The sequence below is a fragment of the Ahaetulla prasina genome, chromosome 1, assembly GCF_028640845.1.
Source record: "Ahaetulla prasina isolate Xishuangbanna chromosome 1, ASM2864084v1, whole genome shotgun sequence".
NCBI classification, from domain to species: domain Eukaryota; kingdom Metazoa; phylum Chordata; class Lepidosauria; order Squamata; family Colubridae; genus Ahaetulla; species Ahaetulla prasina.
The window spans coordinates 361,624,212-361,651,174 of NC_080539.1; the positions used below are offsets into that span (position 1 = coordinate 361,624,212).

The 26,963-nt window shown below is 45.9% G+C and overlaps 1 protein-coding gene across 6 annotated transcripts in view; it reads right to left on the minus strand.

Moving 5' to 3' along the window:
* The window catches only part of LOC131188233 (GRAM domain-containing protein 2B-like), a 60,216-nt gene that overhangs the window by 18,660 nt on the left and 14,593 nt on the right, over positions 1-26,963 (minus strand). For 2 of the 6 annotated variants that reach the window (XR_009152740.1, XR_009152741.1), the window contains exons 1-7: positions 24,382-25,453; positions 9,560-9,688; positions 7,922-8,003; positions 6,444-6,513; positions 3,685-3,788; positions 1,637-1,735; positions 796-867 (exon numbers count right to left, since the gene is read on the minus strand). Coding sequence is in view for 3 of the 6 variants with exons in the window: in XM_058163348.1 (XP_058019331.1) it covers positions 796-867; positions 1,637-1,735; positions 3,685-3,788; positions 6,444-6,513; positions 7,922-8,003; positions 9,560-9,688; positions 24,382-24,458 (633 nt within the window). In the remaining 3 variants the exon portion in view is untranslated. Of the gene's footprint in view, positions 1-795; positions 868-1,636; positions 1,736-3,684; positions 3,789-6,443; positions 6,514-7,921; positions 8,004-9,559; positions 9,689-24,381; positions 25,456-26,963 lie in introns of those variants that run through there. The other 4 variants (XR_009152742.1, XM_058163348.1, XM_058163347.1 and 1 more) reach the window with 4 other exon arrangements.

Consider the following 26,963-nt stretch of genomic DNA (forward strand, 5'->3'; position numbering starts at 1 on the left):
GTTGTGAATGCTCCAACACTGTAAGTTTTTAAGAAGTTTTTAAGGGCCTATGTGGCTCAGACTGGTAAGACAGTCTGTTATTAACAGCAGCTGCTTGCAATTACTGCAGGTTCAAGCCCCACCAGGCCCAAGGTTGACTCAGCCATCCATCCTTTATAAGGTAGGTAAAATGAGGACCCAGATTGTTGGGGGCAATAAGTTGACTTTGTATATAATATACAAATGGATGAAGACTATTGCTTGACATAGTGTAAGCCGCCCTGAGTCTTTGGAGAAGGGCGGGATATAAATGCAAATTAAAAAAAAAAGAGAGAGATTGGACAGCCATTTGTCTGAAGTGGTGTAGGGCTTCCTGCCTAAGAAGGGGGTTGGACTAGAAGACCTCCAAGGACCCTTCCAACTCTATTCTAATCTTGTTGTTTGTATCTTTACGATTGTTTTGTTTAGTTTCCTCGTATGATTTGATTGCTTATTGAGTATACTATGACTATCACTAAGTGTTATATCTTATGATTCCTGATGAATGCATTTTTTATGTACACTGAGAGCTTATGCACCAAAGACAAATTCCTTGTGTGTCCAATCACACTTGGCCAATAAAGAATTCAATTCAATTCTAATCTAATCTAATTCCGATTTTGATTCTAAGGCCTTGTCATGTGCAGGAAGTCAATTAAGCCACACTTGACAGCCCTGAGCTTATTGAGATTAGATGGGTGGGGATGGATGGGGGAGGATTGCAAAAATAATCTGGGACAGCTATGCAGCAACATTTCCAGTCTGGAGCTTAATTACCTCAAGATGTTTACAAACAGAGCGCAGGAGCTGGAAGGCACTCTCCCGTGACCGAATGGAGCTGAACAGAAACTGCAATAGAGAGTAGAGGACAAACGGGACATTGCAGCACAAAGCAAATTTAGCCAGAGAGAACACACTTTGCTTCCCGATGGAGAGGGACCATCTGTTTTATGCAGCAGGCCCTGATGGAAATAGTCAGGAGAAATAGTCTGAACTGGGATAAAACCATTTCCGGGATCTCAGCAACTTTTAGGGCCGTTATTAAACACAGCTGCCTGCAATTACTGCAGGTTCAAGCCCCACCAGGTCCAAGGTTGACTCAGCCTTCCATCCTTTATAAGGTAGGTAAAATGAGGACCCAGATTGTTGGGCGGGCAATAAGTTGACTTTGTAAATATACAAATAGAATGAGACTATTGCCTTACACACTGTAAGCCGCCCTGAGTCTTCGGAGAAGGGCGGGATATAAATGTAAACAAAAAAAAAAACCCAAAAAAAACTTTTAGTCCAAGACTAGACAACAACACTGAATTTTCTCTTCCAAAGAAGGCCTCACCCACAACCGTTGCTTAGTTGCTTTGGTCTTTAGCTTTACCATTCAGACCAGGTGTGGGTTCCACTTACCTTTGCTACTGGTTTGCAATGGTAGAGCGCATGCGCGCTTGCATCGCTCGCAGTGCTTCTGCTGATGCATATACGCAGAGCATCCGTGATGACGTCTGGGTGGGTGGGCGGAGCCTCTCACCACCGTTACTATCAATTTGCAAGATCTGGACCGAACTGGTAGCAACCTACCACTGATTCAGACAAGGTAATCTTGCGACTAAGGGTCTCCTACCTTCTCTCCTTCAGTTGTACGGATGCAAATGGCGTTGGGTACCAACAAGGCTGTGTTGGCCTTCTTTAGGACACTGATATTCGGCACTGGAATGATCACCTGCCAGGAGAAAATGGTGGGAAAGAGAGAGTCAAGAGGCAGAGATCGACTTTTCATTGTTCGTGATGAGACATTGGGGGAAATGATTATGATTGGGTTTACATATAACTTACTCAACTCCTCAATTTACCAGTACAACCATTCATTTAGTGACCGTTCAAAATGATAATGGCACTGAAAAAAGTGACTTATGATCATTTTTCACATTTACAACCTTTGCAGCATCCCCGTGGTCATGTGATCAAAATTCAGATGCTTGGCAACTGGTTCATCTTTATGACGGTTGCATTGTCCCTGGGTCACGTGATCCCCTTTTGCAACCTTCTGACAAGCAAAGTCAATGGGGAAGACAGGTTCATTTAACAACCAAGTTACTAATTTAATAACTGTAGTGATTCACTTAACAGCTGTGGAAAGAAAAGTCGTAAAATGGGGCAAACCCTACTTAACAACGGTCTCGCTTAACAACAGAAATTTTGGGCTCAATTGTACCTTTTACAAGTTTTACAAGTTACCCTTTTCTGTTGGCACAGAAATAATGTTCTTTCTGCGCCAACTCAGAAAGCTCAAACTGCCCAAGGAGCTGCTGATCCAGTTCTACAAAGGAATTATTGAGTCTGTCATCTGCACCTCTATATGGTTTGACTGGTTTGATTCTGCAACCGAACAAGACAGACACAGACTTCAGAGGATAATTAGAACTGCAGAAAAAACAATGGCTACCAACCTGCCTTCCATTGAAGATCTGTATACTGCACGAGTCAAAAAGAGGGCTATGAAAATAATTACAGATCCCTCACATCCTGGATATAACTCAACTCCTACTCTCAAAACGACGCTATAGAACAATGCACACCAGAACAACTAGACACAAGAACAGTTTTTCCCCGAAGGCCATCACTCTGCTAAACAAATAATTCCCTCAATACTGTCAAACTATTTACTAAATCTGCACTACTATTAATCTTCTCATCGTTCCCATCACCAATCTCTTTCCACTTATGACTGCATGACTGTAACTTTGTTGCTTGTATCCTTACAATTTATATTGAGATTATTTCCTGATTGCTTATTTGTATCCTATGACTATCATTAAGTGTTGTACCTTAGAATTCTTGATGATCTTGTCTTTTATGTACACTGAGAGCATATGCACCAAAGACAAATTCCTTGTGTGTCCAATCACACTTGGCCGATAAAAAATTCTATTCTATACACTGCAGAAAGCCATAATGACTAAGCAGAGAGCCTGCACAGTCCAGAGGTGAAAGGGTTGGAATGGGGCTAGATAAATCTTTAACAAGATAACTCCGCTTGCCAGTAGTTGACTGGGAAGGTTGCAAATGATAACCATGTGACCTCAGGATGCTGGAATTGTCATAAATACAGGCAGTCCTCGACTTACGACCCTAACTGAGCCACAAATTTGTGTTGTTAAGTGAGACATTTGTTTTGCCCCATTTTATGATCTTTCTTGCCACTGCAGCAAGAATCAATGTGGTCATTAATTTAGTCACACAGTTGTTAAGTGACTCTGGCTTCTCTATTGATTTTGCTTGTCCGAAGGTCGCAAAAGGAGATCGCATGACCCCAGGACACATAAACACAAGCCAGTTGCAAGCATCCAGATTTTGATCCCTTGACCATGGAAATGCTGCAATGGCCGTTAAGTGTGAAAAACGGTTGTAAGTCACTTTTTTTGGTGCCGTTGTAACTTTGAATGGTCACTAAGTGAACTATTGTAAATTGAGGATTACTTGTACGTGTGGGTTGCCAAGAGCCTGCATTTGGATAGTAATGTGATTGTGGGGATGCTTCGATGGTTGTAAGGGTGAGGTCTGGTTGCAAGTTACTTTTTTTCAGCGCCATTGTAAATTCGAATCAAGGACTACTTAAAATTTTGAAGCAGTGCTACTATTGTTAATCTGCAAAAGCCCCAAAAGCCCTACCTTAAGTTCCCGTCGCAGCACGCTACAGTAGAAGCAGATATGATTGTTAGTGACGTAGAGGCGGCCATAATAAGGCATTTCTCGTTGCCAGGAACATGAAAATGCTGTGAAATAATATGAGGAATCCGGGATTAATGAGGATCGTGGGTGATTCAGGAACATAAAAAGCTGCCCTGGGCTGAGGAGGGATCTAACAGGACATTATATTCCATCAGTGTGATGATTGCTCCCCTCATAAAATCCATGACACAGGCTCCATCCTGTACTCCTAAACTCAAATTTCCATTCTCAGGCCTAGCTGCTTTCTTAAAATTAATTGTGTCTTCCATGTGCTGTAATGTAGAACATGTATTACTTATGGGATAACAAACAATGAGCCAACAGAAAGAAAGGCACTATTTCCTCCAATGGATTGGTAGCTAGGATCAAAAAAAAAAAAAAGATTGATTTTAAAAATCCCACATCAGGAGCCAAAGAGCAATGAGACACGTTCCATTGTTCTGATGTTGGAAGCCTATGAGAACGATTACGAGAGATTGGCAGTGTGGTATACCTGCCACATCACTAAATTCAGGGGTGGGCTACCTGCCACATCATTAAATTCAGGAGTGGGCTTCAAAAATTTTAGCAAGGGGTTCTCTGCCCAGTTGCTGGGTGGGTGTGGCCATGGTGGCCGTGGTCAGTCAGCCGCCTACACCACAGCGGGGGAGAGGGCGTTTTTGCCCTCCCTGGGCTCCAGAGGCTTTTTTTGAGTCTCCAGGAGGACGAAAACAGCCTCCCCCATTTCCGGCCTTCCCGAACTTCCGGTAGACCTGTTTTTCGCCCTCCCAGAGCCTCCACGCATGCCCTGCACTTACCTGCATCCAAAATGGGCTGTGTGGAGACTCCTGGGAAGGGAGGGGAGGGGTGGGCGGGGCCAGCCAGGAATGGGATTTGGGGGTTTTCCAAACTGCACAGAATCTTAGCTAGAGGTTCTCCTGAACCCCTACGAACCCACAGCAGCCCACCCCTGACTAAATTCCATCTGTTTATTTGCAAAGGCAAATATAGCATAGCATTTAGCAATGCCACTTAGACCTATATACCACCCCATAGTGTTTACAGCCCCCTCCAAGCGGTTTACAGAGTCAGCCTATTGCCCCCAACAATCTGGGCCCTCATTTTACCCACCTCGGAAGGATGGAAGGCTGAGTCAACCTTGATCCAGTCAGGATCGAACTCCTGGGAGTGGGAAGAGTTAGTCTGCAATACTTCATTCTAACCACTGTGCCACCACGGCTCTTTTTGAAATCTTTTTTAAAAATCTTTATCTCTTTAAAACTTATAAAAGGGGGGGGAAAGGCCAAAAATGTATGAGAGAACTGTGTTCTAAAATAAGATCTCAAACGATGCATTTTTAAAAAAAATAGTTTATACTATTTTTTTTTAATGCCTACAAAACGGTATTCACTACTTTGTTGCAGGAAAAGATTTAATCTGGATTAATGTAAAAAACAAACAAACAGAAAAGAGACCCACAGTTCCCACTAATAATAAGCAACCTAATCAAAAACAGCAAATGCAGACTTGAAGATGAGACCTTCCCATGTCTTCCTTTTAACATCCAGGGGTCTCCAACTTGTGGACTTCAACTCCCAGCACACGCTGGCTGAGGAATTCTGGGAGTTGAAGTCCACAAGTCGTAAAGTTGCCAGGGTTGGAGACCCCTGTTCTATGAAGATCCCTGAAGAGTGGATGAAACAGTTCTTGGAGAAGTCAGTCCATCATGAGTTACAGATAGTCCTTCCCTTACAATCATTTGTTTAGTGACCGTTCAAAGTGACAACGGCACTGAAAAATACGATTTACGACCAGTCATGTACATATAACAGTCATAGCATCCTCATAGTCACATGACCAAAATTTGGGCACTTGGCAACCAGCATTTATTGCAGTGTCCAGGGATCATGTGATCACCATTTGCAAGCTTCTAGGTCAGCATCTGATGGAGCAAAGACCATGAAGGAAGTCCAAAAAACTTCCCTCGCTTAATGACCATGTGATTCGCTTAACAACCATAGCAAAAAAATGGTCATAAAATCAGACATGATTCCCTTAGCCTAATATAATAATAATAATAATAATAATAATAATAATAATAATAATAATAATAATAATAATAATAATAATAATAATAATAACAACAATAACAATAATAATAATAATAATAATAATAATAATAATAATAATATTTTAATTTTTATACCGCCCTTCTCCCAAAGGACTCAGGGCGGTTAACAGCCAGATAAAAATTCAATTCAATATACAATAAAACCCATTTAAAAAACTTATTCAATCTTGGCCAAATTAAAACTATAAAAGACATGATATAAAACCCCCATTTAAAATCCAATTTAAAACCCATATTATGCCAGTCCTGCTCAGAAGAATAGATAAGTCTTCAGCTCGCGGCGAAAGGCCCGGAGGTCAGGAAGCTGACGAAGTCTGGGAGGGAGCTCATTCCAGAGGGTAGGTGCCCCCACAGAGAAGGCTCTCCCCCTGGGGGTCGCCAGCCGGCATTGTTTGGCTGACGGCACCCTGAGGAGACCCTCTCTATGGGAGCGCACTGGTCGGTGGGAGGCATATGGTAAGCCTGGCTTAGCGTTGGGAAACTTGGTCCCAATTGTAGTCATAAGTTGAGGACTACCTGTATAGCATGTTTCCTGATCTAAGAGGCTTAAGCCACAGAGATGGGATGGGATCCTGCAGGAATCACTTACTTCCCAGGAGGTCCCCCTCTTCAGAGAGATCTTTGAAGACGCGGCGGAAATTCATGGCATGCTTCACCAGCTTGAGAGGGGAAAAACAATTACATTTTCAGAGCTTAACTTTTTAAAAAAACAAAAAAACCCAAAATCAAAACAAATGCCATCTGCCGAGCCATTGGTCAATTTTGCAAAATTCAACAGTAGCAAAGAAAGGCTTGGATAAAGCATTGACGTTTTTGCTGATATTTCGGATTCAGCAAATTACCTTAATAATATTGCTAACCCACTTCTGAGTCCCTTCCATTCATTTCAATGTACTCCCCACCCTCTGCAGAATTGACAAATCTTGCCAATTATTCAATTATTCCTAAATTGAAACAGGGCTAAATTGTGAAAATGGGTGAAAATAATCCCACCAGGATTGGAACGGTCCCAAGTTCCAATTCTGTCATTCCTGAATTGGGCTATTTTTAAAGCTAAAACATCCTAGGACAGGGGTCTGCAAACTTGGCTCTTTTAAGACTTGTGGACTTCAACTCCCAGAGTTCCTCAGCCACTCTGGGAGTTGAAGTTCACAAGTCTTAAAAGAGCCAAGCTTGCAGACCCCTGTCCTAGGACATCTTTGACTGGTGAATGGAATATAACTAGGCCGGCAGTGGGCGAGAATCACAAATCTGGAGGAGGCTCAGGCAGGACCGAGTCTAAGATGCTGTGTCTTAAGAATGAGGAAGGTCAGTGAGACGTAGAAGATTCTAGAAAACATGAGTAATGACCAAAGAGGTGTCCCCAGACAAGATCACCAGACCAGCAAAGAAAGTGTCCTGAAACTGGCTTGTGGAAGGAGGCTAAACCATGGTTTGGTGTTGCATAGAAATCCTGCAGCATTATAGAATTCCCACAGGGCAGTGATGGCGAGCCTTTTCAGCACCAAGGGCTGAAAAAGGAGCACTTCGCACTCTCTTGTGCAAGCCCATCAGCGCCGCAACCAGGAAGAGGAGGTGGCCAGGGGGCATGCGCGCATTGGATAAGATACTTCTGGTTTACGGCACGCGCATGCGCCCTGGCAAGCAAGCCTTCCAGTTACTGCCGCTCATGTGTACTTGCCAATCAGCTGGCCAGCGTGCATGCTCACGCCGCATGCTCTTCCAGTTTCTGGCACTGCCGCATACACAAAGGCCAGCTGATCATTGCATGCACATGTGCACAAGAAACTTGGAAGAGGAACCGGCAATGCCGACGTGCCAGAAAACATGGCTCCGCGTGCCACTTTTGACATGCGTGCCCCTAGGTTCGCCATCACGGTGCTAGGGAGAGAGGACACCTACCCCTTCAAATCCAGCCTCAATTCTCCATTCCAGATGTGCAAAACTGGCCCTTGTGGATTGGAAAATTTTAGCAGGGAAATCAACCGCTCTAAGCAAAGGTAGAATCAGGACAATTACATCATCATTGGGGCCGGCCCTAGGAAACTTCACCTACCCCAAACTTACATCAGAGACAGAAGTCCTTCTCTGGAGAGAAACTGTTTCCTTCTCAACGTCTTTGGAGACAGACGCATCGTATGTTTTGGATCTAAAAGCAGAGGTAGAAACCAAATGGATCAACTGATATTTATTTACTTATCAAATCCCTAATTCTTCAGAACAATCTTAAAAGCAGAAGGTTTCAAGCAAGTTTCGACAAACCAGCATTGTTCACACAATATCTTTCGATCCAGTGGTTACGCTCACATAACACACTAAGTGTGGTTGATTTTTAACAGAATAATAGAGTTGGAAGGGACCTTGGAGGTCTTCTAGTCCAACCACCTGCTCAAGCAGGAGCACCTGTACGATTCTGGAGTAATGGATGTCCAATCTCTTCTTTAAAAACTCAAGTGGTGGATATCCCAAAAATGCTTTTTCAAAGGGCAACTGGACTTTGTTTTTACCTTGAGGACATTTTACTTCTCACCCAAAAAGTTTCTTCAGTTCTGAAGCTTCTTGGCTGAGAAGGAAGCATCTTCAAGGATAAACAAAGTACACTTGGTTCTTGAAAAGCCAACCTTTGGGACAACCATGACCTGGATGACTGAGAATCTCTGTAGACCTCCAGTGATGGAGCACCCACAACTTCTGAAGGCAAGCCATTCCACTGATTGTTGTTCTCACTGTCACGAAATTTCTCTCTGTTTCCAGGTAAGTTTTTCTGTGGCTTATCTAGATTGTGAAGTCCGGCCTTTCAATTAGTATATTTTCTGTGTCTCATGTAAATCCAGCAAGGATTAATCTAATAACTGGATTAAGTTATCACTTGGATTTCTCCAAGTTGAACTAGAGCAGGGCTCAAGGCCCAGGGATCGCATCTGGCCTGCAGGTTGCTTAGATCTGGCCTGCAGGGTCAGCGTGGAAGCAGCAAAGGACTGGCCCGCAGTGCCTCTGCCAGCAAAAACAGAGCCTGGGATGGGGAGCAGCTGGCAGAGGGCTAGAGGAGGCCACATGCGCCCCCCACCCCCAGGCTCTGTTTTCACTGGCAGACAAAAAACAAACTAAAAACAAAACAAAAGGAGAAATGTTTCCCCTTTTGCATTTGAGCATGCAAGAAGGGGAAGGAAGGAAGGAAGAAAGAAGGAAGGAAGGAAGACAAGAAGGAAGGAAGAAGGAAGACAAGAAGGAAGGAAGGAAGACAAGAAGGAAGAAGGAAGAAAGAAGGAAGGAAGGAAGGAAGGAAGGAAGGAAGGAAGGAAGGAAGGAAGGAAGAAGGAAGACAAGAAGGCAGGAAGGAAGGCAGGAAGGAAGGCAGGAAATGAGTGAGGGAGGGTCTCAGGGAAGTCCTGCCTTAGCACTTGGCCATCACAGGTGCCCCTGACATGAGTCCCATGTCCCGCCCACCCGCCGCCACGCAAATGCCCCTCCTCTAGCCATCCGAGATCAAACACAACCCTGATGCAGCCCTCCATGAAATCGAGTTTGAAACCCCTGGACTAGAGAGATCATCCACCCTACCCATCCTATCTTTCCTGCCCACAGTGCAGTAACCCACTGCTGGACTACAATGCCCAGCCAGAATGGAGCAGCTGGCATTAAATGGGTTTTATCATCTGATTCAATTGGCAGGGATCTTCCCTGGAAGGGCTAACCCAGACTCACCGAGTCAAAAGTGCATTGTGTTCGTTTCGGAACCCCTCGGCCACAAACTCTTCCAGGCTGTAGGATTTTTTCTGCTCTGACATTTTCCTTTTGCTCTTTCGGTTTTTTCCGGACATGTCAGGGATGCAGCTGGGAGAAGAACAAGATTCGGTCAGTTGTGTCATTGGGTCCTCCCTCACCTCCAGCCACAGGTGGATACCGGCATCCGGAGTCATCCTGGTGAGTAATTGCTTGTCACCATCATCTTCCCAAAGAGAGACGCTTCCATTGTGCCCATTACACAGATGATCCCCCTAAGGCTCTGATGTTATTGTGAACAAGAGCCTTCAAGAAAGGGGGAAGGGCCGTAGAAATAGGATAAAACGAGTTAAGTAAGGAGAAAGCAGAATTCCTAACCGAGTCTTAAAAAGCCATCACCTGGATAGCTAAAAAAAAAAAAACCACACCCCGAATTGCTGCCGAAATAGCGAAGCGTAAAGTTTTACGGCGGTGGAAAAGAGAAGCACCTTCTTTCTGCCCTCGATTGGTTTTGTTTTGCTTGGCTTTTGATCCTCTGCATCCAGCAGTTTCTCATCGGCCTGTCATTAATCCAAAGCAATTATCTTTCCATCAATTAACTGCACATTCATAAAGTTGCCCTGCCCCAATACAAACCCTTAGATCTTGGCTGCCGAGCAGATGACAAGAATGGAAAACTACTGCCGGGTGCAACTTGGCATGGCCTTTAACTCTCAATGAAGTATAAAACAGCAATTAGCATTAGGGAACTTCCATGCTCCGGAATAGTCTACCTCTGAATAGCAGTTGTTTGGGATTAAACACAGAAGGAATGATCCTTCCCTTTGGCCCTGCTTTTAATCAGGTTTAGATGAATTTTTCATCTGGCCTATTGAACACCGCCGGATATGACTGGACAGGGGAAACTTTTACCATTATTAAATTACATATTCTTATGAAGGCCAAATCTGCTGATATTGTCAAAGTCAATAGACCATATGAAGCAAAAATGTTGTTGTTGATGATGACTGTAACTTTGTTGCTTGTATCCTTACGATTTATATTGACTGTTTCCTAATATGATTTGATTGCTTATTTGTACCCTATGACTATCATTAAGTGTTGTACCTTAAGATTCTTGATGAATGTATCTTGTCTTTTATGTGCACTGAGAGCATAGGCCAATAAACACTTGGCCAATAAAGAATTCTATTCTATTCTATTCTATTCTATTCTATTCTATTCTATTCTATTCTATTCTATTCTATTCTATTCTATTCCATTCCATTCCATGTTAGCTAAATAATTATAGTAGGCAACTGGAATCTTATGCATGGAGCAGTCTACCTTGTAAAATGCAAACAACAAAGAAGGACTATACGGGGATATTGTTCTGCAGGTATAATGTTCACTATAGGTAGTCCTCGGCTTATTTATTTATTTATTTATTATTCAAATTTGTATACCGCCCTATCTCCCTATCTTTAAAAATCATTAAAAATCATTAAAATCATTAAAAAACTTATTCTAATGCCCAATTATTAAAAATAGAAATATAAATATTAAAACCAATTTAAAACCCCTATAAATTTAAAATCTAAGCCAGTCCTGCACAGGTAAATAAATGTGTCTTGAGCTCGCGACAGAAGGTTCGGAGGTCCGGAAGTTGACGGAGTCCTGGGGGGAGTTCGTTCCAGAGGGCGGGAGCCCCCACAGAGAAGGCCCTTCCCCTGGGCGTCGCCAGACGACACTGCCTAGCTGACGGCACCCTGAGGAGTCCCTCTCTGTGAGAGCGCACGGGTCGGTGAGAGGTATCTGGTAGCAGTAGGCGGTCCCGTAAATAACCCGGCCCTATGCCATGGAGCGCTTTGAAGGTGGTCACCAAAACCTTGAAGCGCACCTGGAAGGCCACAGGTAGCCAGTGCAGTCTGCGCAGGATGGGTGTTATGCGGGAGCCACGAGGGGCTCCATCTATCACCCGCGCAGCCGCATTCTGGACTAACTGTAGCCAATTGAGACTTATGACCCCAATTGAGACCTGAATTTCCATTGATAAGCAAGTGGCTGTTAAATGAGTTGCCTCCGATTTTACAAGCTTTTTTGCCATATCTGTTAAGCAAATCACTGCACTTGTTTAAGCGAATCACGCAGTCGTTAAATAAATCCGGTTTCCTCCATTGACTTTTGCTTGTCGGAAGCCAGCTGGGAAAATCACAAATGCCAATCAATGCTGCAACCATTGTAAATACATACCGGTTGCCAAGAAGACAAATTTTGATGAAGTGACTGTGGGGATGTTCTGGTAGTCGTTAAAGTGTACGGTCGGGTTAACAGAATAACAGAGTTGGAAGGGACCTTGAAGGTCTTCTAGTCCAACCCACTGCTCAGGCAAGAAACCCTATAAGTCGTTTGTAAGTCACTTTTTCAGTGCAGTTGTAACTTTCAACGGTCACTAAAGGAATAGTTGTCAAGGGTCACCCAGGCAGGAACTTCCCAATTAGATATGCATGTTGCAAACATACAACTTAACAAAGAGCAATATGAAATATTAAAAAGTTGCCTTTCAAAAAACAAAGAGACCACGTCGTGCTTACAGGCATAAATATATCAACAATGCCACACAAAATAAAGGGGATAAAAGAAATCTGGCCTCTGAATAATTTGGAAGATGGAATACTTATTAACTGGATATGGTAAGGGTTGGATGAGTGCTTGAGATGCTTTGCAAAACAGGATCTGAAACACAAATCTACCCAGTCGGATGGCTTCCACATTCCTGAGATTCTCCGGCAAGCCCCAAGGGATCTGTTCCCAAAGGAAGTTTGGCTGCGGTGTGGATGCAGAGTTTCATTTGCACAACTGCCATGTTCCGCCAACTGGCTCGCTTGGCAATTAAGAAGCACTCTAGTATCCTCCTAGAGCAAGCCATGCTGGCTGGGGAATTCTGGGAGTTGAAGTCCACCCATCTTGAAGTCCCCAAGGTTGAGAAACATAGTCCTAAAGCAGGGTATCAAACTCAAGGCCCCTGGGCCGTATCTGGCCCACAGGGTGCTTAGATCTAGCCCACAGGGCCGGACTGGAAACAGCGAAGGATCGGCCCGCAGTGCCTCTGGCAGCAAAAATGGGGCTCGAGGGGGCCTCCTGCAGCCCTCCTGGGCTTTGTTTTTGGCCGTAACCACCTCCTGCAGCCCTCTGCCAGCAAAAAACTGCCCAAAGCTCTGTTTTCGCTGGCAGAGGCTGCAGGAGGCTATCGCGGCTGAAAACGGGGCCCAAGTGCCATACACGGCCCCCTGAGTTCCGTTTTCGCTGGCAGAGGGCTAGCAAAACAAACTAAAAACAAAGCAAAAGGAGAAATGTTTCCCCTTTTTTCATTTGAGCATGCAAGAAGGGACAGGAAAGGAGAAAGGAAAAGAGGGAAGACAAATAAAAAGAAAGATGGGAAGAGAGCAAAGGAAGAAGAAAGGAGAATGAAGAGGGAAGGAAAAAGAAGAAAAGGAAGGAAGGAAGGAAGCAAGGAAGGAAGGAAGGAAATGAGAATGAGGGAGGGTCTGAGGCAGTGGTGAAATCCTACCAGTTTGCACCGGTTCGAGCAAATAGGTAGTGATACCGAGTTGGCAAACTGGTAGTAAAAAAAAGCTACGGGTTGGTCTAAACCGGTATTTCCGACAATCAGCTGTGCCATGCGATTTAAATCGCGCAGCACAGCTGTTCCCCCCTCACTGTTCTACTTACCTTCCCAAGCCTCCTTTGTCCATGCGCAGTGTGCGTTTGGCACATACTGGGCATGCACATGTGCAATATGCATTTAGTGTGTACTGCACATGCACACACAGCATGCATTTGGTGTGTACTATGCATGCATGTGCACACAGCATGCATTTGGCATGCACAAGCAGCAAACCGGTGGCAAACCGGGGAAGATTTCACCACTAAGGGCAGTCTTGCTTTAGCACTTGGCCACCACAGGTGCCCCCCGACACGAGTGACATTGAGCTGGCCATGCCCATCCCGGCCCCCTGAGTCACAGCCTTGATGCGGCTCTCAATGAAATCAGGTTTGACACCCCTGTCTTGGGGCGTAACTATCATCTCCAGCTGCCATAGCTGACCATCTCCAGCCAAATGGCTCCTAATGGGAGTTAAAGTTCAGCTTGTCCAGAGCCGGATTTAAATCAGCATCAACACATCCTGGCAATCTTGGTTTAGATGTGTTTTTCCATCACAGGATCAAAATAAGCAGGAAGAGTTAGAACCTTCCATTACTGACAGCATCCAAAGTGAGTAACTCAAATATAAATAATGCATCTACTTCCTTTCCCCTGAACTTAGGACAACAGGAGGCTAGATAACCACGTTCCACAATGCGGGGACATCATATATCTGTCCAAAGAAAAAGATACAGCATAGATAACATAGCACTGTGTAGTATAATAAAGAATCTGGGTGTATCAGCTATAGTGCTATCTCTTGTAACTGAGCTGTGGATTTCAACCACTTGTACATTCAAGGTTATTTTTTAAAATGTTTACAATTCGAATTCATCTCATTTAGTTTTAAAATGGGCCTAATTTAGAATAGAATAGAATAGAATTTTTATTGGCCAAGTGTGATTGGACACACAAGGAATTTGTCTTGGTGCATATGCTCTCAGTGTACATTAAAAAGTTAATAGGGACCTGAATTTTTCCAGGGGAAAAAAATGAAAAAGGATGTGATTTTGCTGCTATCTTTCTGTGGAACAAAAAATTATTATTGCGAAGGATGCTACAATTCTGATTTTAAATGCTACATTCTGATTTTTTAAAAAATTGACAGCAAGCAATTCACACAAAATAAGTAAATCAAAGGAGTCCATTTCACTGAATGGAATGACTTTGGACCTCTCAATCTTTTTCAGCCATGCTTACAGGATTATTGTTATGAGAAAAAAATGAGAGGCGAAAGACACACACACAAACACAGACATCAGAGTAGTTGGATCCTCTAATACACATGAAAGGTTTAAACAAATCTGTTGCCGTTTTCTCCAGTCTCATGCCCTTAAAACGGGCTCCCAAGCTCTGTTTTCGGCTACGATGGCCTCCTGCAACCCTCTGCCAGTGAAAATGGAGTCAAGAGTCCGCACTGAATCCTCCTCAGCTCAGTTTTTGCTGCCAGAGGCACCATGGGCCTGTCCGCTGTTTTCAGGGTGCCCCCATGGGCCAGATCTAAGTACCCTGCGGGCCTTGAATTTGACACCCCTGCTCTAGATGATTTATTTATTTATTTATTTATTGTTCAAATTTATATACCGCCCTATCTCCCACAGGACTCAGGGCGGTTTACAGGCATCTAAAAAAACAGATAAATACAATCTAAAAAACAATTAAAAAACTTATTATAAAGCCTAACAATTAAAATAATTAAAAATATAAAAAATAAAACCCCACTTAAAACCCATTAATTAAAACCTAACTCAGTCCTGCGCAATGAAATAAGTATGTTTTGAGCTCACGGCGGAAGGTCCGAAGGTCCGGAAGTTGACGAAGTCCCGGGGGCAGTTCGTTCCAGAGGGTGGGAGCCCCCACAGAGAAGGCCCTCCCCCTGGGCGCCACCAGACGACATTGCCTCGCTGACGGCACCCTGAGGAGTCCCTCCCTGTGAGAGCGCACGGGTCGATGAGAGGTATTCGGTAGCAGTAGGCGGTCCCGTAGATAACCCGGCCCTATGCCATGGAGCGCTTTAAAGGTGGTCACCAACACCTTGAAGCGCACCCGTAAGGCCACAGGTAGCCAGTGCAGCCTCGCAGGATGGGTGTTATGTGGGAGCCACGAGGCTCCTCTATCATCCGCGCAGCTGCATTCTGACTAACTGCAGCCTCCGGATGCCCTTCAAGGGAGCCCCATGTAGAGCATTGCAGTAATCCAGGCGAGACGTCACGAGTGCGTGAGTGACCGTGCACAGGGCATCCCGGTCCAGAAAGGCGCAACTGGCGCACCAGGCGAACCTGGTAAACGCTCTCCTGGAGACGGCCGTCAAATGGTCTTCTAAAGACAGCCGCTCATCCAGGAGGACGCCTAAGTTGCGCACCCTCCATCGGGGCCAATGACTCGCCACCGATGGTCAGCCGCGATTTAGCTGACTGTACCGGGATGCCGGCATCCACAGCCACTCTGTCTTGGAGGGATTGAGCTTGAGCCTGTTTCTCCCCATCCAGGCCCGGACGGCCTCCAGACACCGGGACAGCACTTCGATAGCTTCGTTGGGGTGGTCCGGCGTGGAAAGGTACAGCTGGGTGTCATCCGCATACAGCTGATACCTCACGCCGAAACCACTGATGATCTCACCCAGCGGCTTCATGTAGATGTTAAACAGAAGGGGCGAGAGGATCGACCCCTGCGGCACCCCACAAGTGAGGCACCTCGGAGCCGACCTCTGCCCCCCTGTCAACACTGACTGCGACCCGCCGGAGAGATAGGAGGAGAACCACCGATAAACGGTGCCTCCCACTCCCAATCCCTCCAGCCGGCCCAGCAGGATACCATGGTCGATGGTATCGAAAGCCGCTGAGAGGTCTAATAGGACCAGGGCAGAGGAACAACCCCTATCCCTGGCCCTCCAGAGATCATCCACCAACGCGACCAAAGCCGTCTCCGTGCTGTAACCGGGCCGGAAACCGGACTGGAACGGGTCTAGATAGACGGTTTCATCCAGGTGTAGGGGAAACTGATATGCCACCATACTCTCTACAACCTTCGCCGCGAAGCGAAGGTTGGAGACCGGACGATAATTACCTAAAACAGCCGGGTCCAGGGAAGGCTTCTTAAGGAGGGGTCTCACCACCGCCTCTTTCAAGGCGGCCGGAAAGACACCTCCACCAAAGAAGCGGTCGAATCGCCTGAGCCAGCCTCGTGTCACCTCCTGAGTGGCCAGCACCAGCCAGGAGGGCACGGGGCCAGTAACCACGTGGTGGCATTCAGCCTACCCAACAACCTGTCCATGTCCTCGGGAGCCACAGGGTCAAACTCATCCCAGACAATGTCACCAAGACCACCCTCGGGCACCTCACCAGGGTCACCGCAATTTTGGTCCAACCCGTCCCGCAGCTGAACGATTTTATCGTATAGATAACCGTTAAACTCCTCAGCACGTCCCTGCAACGGGTCATCCCGCTCCCCCTGATGAAGGAGGGAACGAGTCACCCGGAACAGGGCGGCTGGGCGGTTATCTGTCGACGCAATGAGGGAGGAGGCGAGCAACGCCGCTTCTCAATGCCACTAGGTAAGTCCTAGTATAGGACTTCACTAGTGTCCGATCAGCCTCAGAACGGCTAGACCTCCAGATGCTCTCTAGGCGTCTTCTCCGGCGCTTCATCCCCCTCAGCTCCTCGGAGAACCAAGGAGCCGGTTGGGACCTGCGCCGGGTCAGAGGCCGCAAAGGCACGACACGATCTAAGGCCCCCGCCGCGGCCCGTTCCCAGGCCGCAACAAGTTCCTCAGACGTGCCGCGAGCCAGACCCTCAGGGAATGGCCCAAGCTCCGTCCGCAACCTCTCAGGGTCCATCAGGCGCCTGGGACGGAACCAACGCATCGGCTCCGCCTCCCCTGCGGTGTTGGATGGCGGTCAGAAAGTCCAGGCGAAGGAGAGTGATCTGACCATGACAAAGGTTCGATGACTATTTCCTGTAAGTCCAGATCTCTCAACCACTGACCAGAGACAAAAATCAGATCGAGTGTACCACCCCCCGTGTGGGTGGGGCCATCAACTACTTGAGTCAGGTCCAAGGCCGTCATGGAAGCCGTGAACTCCCGAGCTGCTGTCGATGACGAGCCGGCAGATGGCAAGTTAAAATCCCCCATGACTAAAAGTCTGGGGGTCTCAACTGCCACCCCAGCAAGCACCTCCAGGAGCTCGGGCAGGGCAGCTGTCACGTAGCAAGGAGCCAGGTACGCGACCAGCAAGCCCATCTGACATCTATGGCCCCATTTCACAAGGAGGGATTCACACCCGACAATCTGAGGCACAGTGGTCTCCCTCGGCTCCAGACTCTCCCTAATCACAACCGCCACCCCCCCACCCCTACCCTGGGCTCTCGGCTGATGGAATGCACGGAAACCTGGTGGGCACATCTGTACCAGGGGCACGCCCCCTTCTGCGCCCAACCAGGTCTCCGTAATGCCTATAAAGTCCGCGGCACCCCCCTGAATAAGATCGTGAATTAGGGGGGCCTTATTGGCCACGGACCGTGCATTACACAGCATCAGCCGAAGGCCCAGGCTCTGAGGGTCTTGACTATCCGGGAACGGGGAAGTCTGAGGCTCGGGCGCGCGATCGCCTGCAGCATCGAACGCGCGCCTGCAACATGATCCGAGCCCCGCCCGCCAAATCTGCCCCTCCCCCAAACCGTGCAAATAGCACCACCCTCTACCAATGGGACCTGAACTCCCCCCACAACCTTCGGACCTATTAACTCACCGCCATGAGCATGCGCAGGAACTGATACCCCACCCGGCGGGTTTCCCCCAACACCCGCCCTACCCCTCCCACCCCTTAAAAATGCCCTATCTAAAAACCCCCAGAGGCTCTTCCTCTTCGCATGCCACCTCTGTGGATCCCAAGATCCGTCATTGAGGCCGGCCCTTGGTAAAACGGGCCATTCCTGCGAGGCGGGGGCACCTCGCAGGCGCAAGAGCTCCTGTACCGAATAGCAAAGGCTATTGATCTTGTATGATGATCTTGTATGATCTTGAAAAACCAATCTGGGTTGGATGTGGCCTATGACTGGATGGAACACCATCAAGTGATCCAGCAGTGAAATCCGGCCAGATCTATCCGGCTCGCGTGAGCTGGTAGGGCTGGCGGCAGGAGGCTCCGCCCCCCCCCCCCACTGGAACATCATTACGTCCCGTTTTTGATCCTCTGTGCAAAAGAGGCGCACATGCTCACATTTCTGATCCGGAAGCGAAGGTAAGTGCATTTCACCGCTGAAGTGATCCCATGTGAATTAAATATGAAAAATTAAATCAATACGGGTAGTCCTCGACTTAATAACAGTTTGTTTAGTGACCATCCCAAATTCCAACAGTACTAAAAAAAAGTGATGATCATTTTTCACACTTCCGACCATTGCAGCATCCCCATGGTCACGTGATTAAAATTCAAATGCTTGGCAATTGTTTCATATTTATGAGGGTTGCAATGCCCTAGGATCATGTTTATCCCCTTTTGCGACCTTCTGACAAGCAAAGTCAATGGGGAAGCCAGATTCACTTAACAACTGTGGTAAGAAAGGACATAAAATGAGGCAAAATTTACTTAACAACTGTCTTGCTTAGCAACAGAAATGTTGGGCTCAATAGTGATCGTAAGTCGAGGACTATCTGTGTTTTAAATCACGTTAAATAAGTTTCTTCTTTCTGTCAGCATGGCATTTCTTTCCTGATGAGATAGAATTCTGTAAGCTGAATTTCCTGCAAAGCAATTGTGCTGAAGAAATAATAACTTCTCTGAGTAAAAAGTACTGAAACAGTACTTTTATGAGTAATTTTTATGTTATGAGTAATTTTCTTTAGTGAAAGCTGAAACCTCTGGGATTTGGGATTCAATACCTGCCATCATTTTTTCTGCCTGGGGTTGTGTGTGGAGATACGGGCTCTGACTTGTCAGGACTCCTCAATTTTTTTGCAAGCTCCAAGCATCCCACACTGGGGAACCAATAAAAAGTTAGATTTTATATGCCGATGCACACTGCCTCTAGGTATCTCTGCAAGCTTGCATGTAAAATGGTAAAAAGATTGTGATCTAAAATTAAACCACACCTAGCAAGAAGTGGTTTGTGGTTGAATGGGTTCAAACCAGGGGTGAAATGCTCCTGGATCGGACCCGATCGCCCGATCCGGTAGTGATGGCGGTGGGTGGTTTGGAGAACCAGTAGCAAAAATCCCTGCCGCCCCCACCCATGCCCAGCTGAGCCGCGCGATCATCAGAGGGTTTTTGTTTTTTTACTTTTAAAAGCATTTTTTCTTCGGCTAAAAAAATGCTTTTAAAAGTTAAAAAAAAGGCTCTGATGATTGCGCAGCTCAGCTGGGATTGTCAGAAGAGCCCTTTAAAAGCAATTTTTTTATAACCTCTTTGGCCGAAGAGGCTGTAAAAAAATGCTTTTAAAAGGTTCTGGTGATCAGGCAACTCAGCTGGGATCGCCAGAACCCTTTAAAAGCATTTTTTCTACAATATCTTCGGCATTTTTTTCTTTTAAAGGCAAAAAAAAATGCTTTTAAAAGAAAAGAAAAGAAAAGAAAAGCCTCTGACGATCAGGCAACTCAGCTGAAATCGTCAGAGGAGCCTTTTAAAAGCATTTTTTCTTCGGCCAAAGAGGTTGTAGTAAAAATGCTTTTAAAAGTAAAAAAAGAAAAAAAAGAAAAAAGTTGGCCACATTCACCCAGTCACATTACCCCCACCATCACTAAGCCACACCCACAGAACCGGTAGTAACAAATTTTACCTTTCACCTGGTTCAAACCTTAATGCAATGTCTCTCAACTTTAAGACACATGGTCTTTCATTCCCAGAAAACTCCAGCGAGCATGGAAGAATTCTGGGAGTTGAAGTCCACCTATTTTAAAGTTGCAAAGACAAGAGAAACACTGCTCTAATGGCTTAAACTAAAAGATGATCTAATCCAGTGAGAGTCAGCATGTGTGAATGTGGTGGGCTAAAAGCAGGTGGGGTGGCTTGGGTTCGAGTCTTCCCTCAGCTGCAGAAGCATCTTGGGTGACTTGGGGCCAGCCCGTTCCTCTCAGCCCCACAGGCAAGATGGTCCAGGGTGCTATATAGATTGCATTCTCTACAGCAGGCAGGATTATAGTTAAAATAAATCAATCACCCCATTTCTAAATGTTGACAACAATATGACTTCAAGAAGCCCAGAAGGAATGAATTAACAGCCTTCTCCTGCGGTATATTTCTCAAACAGCATTTCTTAATCTTGGCAGCTTTAAGATATCTGGACTTCAAGCTGGCTGTAGAAGTCTGGGAATTGAAGTCCAATCATGTTAAAGTTGAGAAATGTTGCTCTACAACAGTGGTTCTCAACCTTTTCTTCACCATGGACCCCCCCTTAAATACCCTTTTTTGGCCACAGACCATGGCCACGGACCAGGAGCGGGTTTCAAAACCTGTTGCTACCGGTTCGCTCATGGGCACTCGTATGCGTGCGTGATGCTTCTGCGCAGAAGTGTCCAGGCGGGTGGCGGAGCCTTTCCCGCCACCACTATCGGTTCGCCCGACCAGGAGTGAATCGGTAGCAACCCAACACTGCCACGGACCCCCAAGACTTAATTCAAGATTTAAAGCACTAGACTGCATCAAATATTCATGGACCCCCTGTGATGACATTGCTCCCCCTCAGGGGTCCATGGAAACCACTGTTAGAATGTGAGATTCAGAGGAAGATTGCCTCTGCACACAGAGGATCTATTTAGGTTCCAGATTTCAGCTCAGAAAGAATACAGACAACCAGTAAAGGATCAGAGTTTCTAGAGTCAGATTCTGCCTTCTCCACATCATCTGGTGTCTTCCAGCAGGATTGGGCCTCCAATTCTTAGGATTTCCAATCAGAGCAACCAAAGATCTTGTTTTGCAGTGACCAAGGGGGTAGATCTAATTCCAATACATTAAAATACTATGTCTAAGTACAATCTAAGTACAACACAAACTTCATATATATATATATATGTTTTCTGAGGTTTTCGCGGGTGTTTGTATGTAGGTCTTTGGTTATTCGGGTTTTCTCCCGCGTAAAATTAGAAGTGTCTTGGCGACGTTTCGACGAAGTCTCATTCGTCATCTTCAGGCTTCAGCTTCGTGCTTCTGGGAGCAATGTGTGATTGCAGCTGTTTCTTCCTTTTTAACTGCTAGTGGGGGTTTGAACTGATTGGGTGGGAGCTTGGCTGTGCTCTGATTGGATGGAGGTTTTTTTGTCTCTGATTGGCTGGGGGTGTGTCCTGTTTGGGTGGGGTTTGGTTGTGCTCAGATTAGTCTGAGTTGCAGGGGGATTTGAGCTGGTGAGCTGCATTGCTGTTTTTTGGCTTCGTGTTTGTGGTCGTGCTACATCTTCATAGTGGGTGTCTGTCTGCTGTATGTATGGATTGGAGGGGTTTGAAATGGCTAAAAAAGAGGAACCAACTTCTTCCCTGGTCCAACACCTTAAAGCCACAGGACACGATATTGACTTTAAAAAGACCAGAACTATCACCAAAACTGAACACTTTAACAACAGAATAATCAGAGAAGCCATCGAGATAGAAAAACGCCCACACAGCATGAACAAACGAGATGATACCTCCCGCCTTCCAGCCATTTGGAAACCCACCCTTATTGACAAACAAGTCCCTAACACGAGGAATGACACCAGACCCACACTCACAAGGTCCACACAGGATGTCACCACTACACATCCACCCAGAAAGCAGACCCAAACCCACACTGATCAGGAAGCACGACCAAGGACCAGAAGCCAGACCGCAGCTGCAACATTAGCCATTTCAAACCCCTCCAATCCATACATACAGCAGACAGACACCCACTATGAAGATGTAGCACGACCACAAACACGAAGCCAAACAACAGCAATGCAGCTCACCAGCTCAAATCCCCCTGCAACTCAAGACTAATCTGAGCACAACCAAACCCCCACCCAAACAGGACACACCCCCAGCAATCAGAGACAAAAAAACCTCCATCCAATCAGAGCACAGCCAAGCTCCCACCCAATCAGTTCAAACCCCCACTAGCAGTTAAAAAGGAAGAAACAGCTGCAATCACACATTGCTCCCAGAAGCACGAAGCTGAAGCCTGAAGATGACGAATGAGACTTCGTCGAAACGTCGCCAAGACACTTCTAATTTTACACGGGAGAAAACCCGAACAACCAAAGACCTATATATATATATATATATATATATTTTTCCCTGAGGTTTTTACGGGTGTTTGTATGTAGGTCTTTGGTTGTTCGGGTTTTCTCCCGTGTAAAATTGGAAATGTTTGTTCTCCTACAAATAGGAAGCTGTAAGCACCTACCCTGATGATGACGAATGGGATTTCGTCGAAACGTCGCCAAGACACTTCAAATTTTACACGGGAGAAAACCCGAATAACCAAAGACCTACATACAAACACCTGCGAAAACCTCATATATATATAAAAGTAGTGATGGATTCAACTTGTGAATGGATTCTTTTATTTTGTTTGCTTTTTACCTCAGACCATGAGGCCAACCAAGAAACACAATTTAGAAATTATTTTTTAAAATGGAAGAGATATGTTTGGTTTAATGGTTAAGGCAACAGGCTAGAAACCAGGAGACTGAGAGTTTTAGTTCTGCCTTAGGCATGAAAACTAGCTGGGTGACTTTGGACTAGTCACTCTCTCTCAGCCCAACCCACCTCACACGGTTGTTGTTGTTGTGGGGAAAATAGGAGGAGGAAGGTGTGTTGGATATGTTCACTACCTTGAGTTATTTGTAAAAATAATAAAGGCAGGATCCAAACAAACAAACAAATAATTATGAACTTCAAAATTCCACCCGGTTTGTTATTCTCTCATCTCTATTCTTTTTTGTTGGTTTTTTGTTTGTTATTTTTATTGTCTTTTTTATGTTTTAAATCATTTGTACACAATCTAAAGTCTTTTGAGAGTCAGGAAGCCTATGCATTTAATAATTATTAATTATCTCACTTACTTTGGTTATAGCATATGTGGAAAATTCACTGGAGTTAATTCCCATTATTGAGAATTCCAATTATGTTTGGAAGAGTTAGAGGTAGGCATCAGGCTTCAATCTCCACTAGAGGGAGCTAAATCAGACTACTCCTGTAAGTCATGTTAAAAAATATACAACAGGGATCTCCAACCTTGGCAACTTTAAGCCTGGAGGACTTCAACTCCCAGCAAAGCTGGCTGGGGCATTCTGGGAGTTGAAACCCTTCAGGCTTAAAGTTGCCAAGGTTGGAGACCCCTGATATACAAAATAAAAATGAAACCATCACTTAGTCAAAGAAAAAAGAACCTTGCAACCTCAAAATGTCGTCCCCCCCCAAAAAAAGCATGCTTGGTAAAAAAAATACTCTTAAACTATCTGCTTTTAAAAAAGGAAATATTGTAATTGTGAGACCACTTATAATAAGCAGCGCCCCCTTGTGGGATGAAACAAAAAGGGAATTTTTTTCCTTTACTACTCTTTAGAATAGAATAGAATAGAATAGAATAGAATAGAATAGAATAGAATAGAATAGAATAGAATAGAATAGAACAGAATTTTTATTGGCCAAGTGTGATTGGACACACAAGGAATTTGTCTTGGTGCATATGCTCTCAGTGTACATAAAAGAAAAGATACGTTCATCAAGGTACAACATTTATGTCTGAGTGCCAAAAAAAATGTAAGAATGGAATAAATTTGCCGGGATGAGTGGATCGGACCACAGCAGGGTTCATCTGGAAGTAGAAACCGAGTTTCTTTAGTTGGGGGGAGTTTAAAATAGAGGGCGCTCCTCCGAAGTCTATAGCGAAAGGGTCGCAAAGAGCCCGCAAGAGATCCTATTTAGATTGAAACCACAGGGGAGCAAAATCAACCTGGTTAGCTTTGCGGGGGGGGGGGGGGCAGCAGGAGGTCAGGAAATTAAGCTTGGCTTAATGTCTCAGGGTTGGGTTGGCTTAAAATTGGGGAAGCGGGAGGGTTGATCGATCCTTAGCTAGGGCAGCCACCCGGTCTCCGGGGAAGGCTGGGAATGGGACGGAGCGAGCGCTGGCTCGCCTCTAAAGGGCGCAAAACCGGGACGCGGCGGGTACCTGATTTCGGGTAAGGTCAGGCTGTTGCTGCGCAGGACCACCCCCAGCTTCGCCATCCTGGATGTTTGGCCAAGCATCCGCAACTATCGCGCGGACCCGAGAGGTGGGCAGGTCGGATAGGCAGCCTCTGACTTTGCTCGGGACCGTCCGATCTTCTCCTCCCCTTTGCCTTCCTCCGCGGCTGATGCGGTTACCACCGTGGGAAAACTTCTTGAACTCCGCCAAAATTCAAGAGAGGATCTTGCGCCCCTCGTAGCTGGCGGGAGGAGGACGGATTCCTTCCCTCGCCTGCGTCTCGGCCGAAAAAATCGAGGTCAGCCTTCGGGAAGCCGGAGAGCGATTTGCAATCCCTAAAACTCACCGGAGTGACTCCGAATGGGTCGAAAGGAAACGGCGGCTGCTAAGGGCAAGGGCGCCCCTTGGTGGTTTAAAAGAAGTTTAAAGGAAAGCTAGCTTCTCCCTGAATGCGGATCCAAGTCGCGCATCTAATTTATAGCATGTATGCCATATATTTCTTTTGGAGACTCACCGTGGCGCGTATATGGCGCTTCCTCTTCCCGTTCTCCCCTCCACTCCCCAAACTAGAACAACAATCCTGCAGGGTAGGGTAGGCGGAATGAGTGTGGCTACCAGCTTCGTTAAAGGTGAAGAGGAAGCGGACTGTTCCCCCCCAAAATAAGGAATCTGGTATTTGGTGAAGAGCTTTGCTTCGATGGATCCTGGGAATCAGCTGAGAAAATTGTTTTAGGTAGAGAGCAGGACTTTAGCAGCTGGAGTGGATTCAAGTGATGGGTTTTCTATTGAGCTGTGAAACGTTCATACTGTTAAAATGAAAAGAGGAAGTATTCCATTTTTTATATTTATTGTTTATTCATTTTATTTAATTTCTATAGCCAGCCATCTTAAACAAGTGACTATGGACAGCGTGAAATCATAAAAATGATTTAAAACAATTATAACATAGTAGAAAAATAAATATATATATGGCTGCCAAAGAAAAGTATCTTTATAGGTGTCAATATAACCAGTGTTTCTTAAACTTTTTTCTTTCAGAACTCTTTCCCACTTTTATATTTATAAATATTTACTGAATTACTAATTCAAATTAACACATTTGCTGTTACCATGTCTTAACAATTGTTTGATGGGATTTTAACATTATTTATTATTTTTCAACCTAGGATGGCAAATAAATTTGATTTCAAGGATCTCTGAGAGCCCCTTGGAAGGTTCAAAGGATCCTAAGACCATATTTGAAGACATACTTGTCTGGAGCAGTGTTTCTCAAACTTGTTAACTTTAAGACATTATGGACTTCAACTCCCAGAATTTCCACAATTCCTCAACCAGCCATGTGTCATCTTAAAATTGCCACGGTTGAGAAACTCTGGTCAAGAGCAGGGGTCTCCAACCTTGACAACTTTAAGACTTGTGGACTTCAACTCCCAGAATTCCTCAGCCAGCTTTTCTGCCTAGCCGACGGCACCCTGAGGAGTCCCTCTGTGAGAGCGCACGGGTCGGTATTCGGTAGCAGTAGGCGGTATTCGGTAGCAGTATTCGGTAGCAGTAGGTGGTCCCGTAAGTAACCCGGCCCTATGCCATGGAGCGCTTTAAAGATGGTTACCAAAACCTTGAAACGCACCCGGAAGGCCACAGGTAGCCAGTGCAGTCTGCGCAGGATAGGTGTCACACGGGAGCCACGAGGGGCTCCCTCTATCACCCGCGCAGCCGCATTCTGAACTAACTGAAGCCTCCGGATGCCCCTCAAGGGGAGCCCCATGTAGAGAGCATTGCAGTAATCCAGACGAGACGTCACGAGGGCGTGAGTGACTGTGGATAAGGCATCCCGGTCTAGAAAGGGGCGCAACTGGCGCACCAGGCGAACCTGGTAGAAAGCTCTCCTGGAGACGGCCGTCAAATGATCTTCAAAAGACAGCCGTGCATCCAGGAGGACGCCCAAGTTGCGCACCCTCTCCATCGGGGCCAATGACTCGCCCCCAACAGTCAGCCGTGGACTCAGCTGATTGTACCGGGATGCCGGCATCCACAGCCACTCTGTCTTGGAGGGATTGAGCTTGAGCCTGTTTCTCCCCATCCAGACCCGTACGGCTTCCAAACACCGGGACAGCCCTTCGATAGCTTCGTTGGGGTGGCCTGGTGTGGAAAAGTACAGCTGGGTGTCATCAGCGTACAGCTGGTACCTCACACCGAAGCCACTGATGATCTCACCCAACGGCTTCATATAGATGTTGAACAGAAGGGGCGAGAGAATTAATTGTTTAGCAGAGTGATGGCCTTCGGGAAAAAACTGTTTTTATTGGACGATGTTGTATATAGATCTGAGAGCCCGGATCTATATACATCGTCCAATAAAATGGATAACCATGCAATTTCATCAAAAAGCACCTGACCACTCAACCCACAGCACAACCAACACAAGCTGTGAAAAGGATAGCACAAACATCTCTGAAACAATCAACATACCATTACAACCAGGGGTGAAATTCAGCAGGTTCTGACAGGTTCTGGAGAACCGGCAGCAGAAATTTTGAGTAGTTCAGAGAACCGGCAAATACCACCTC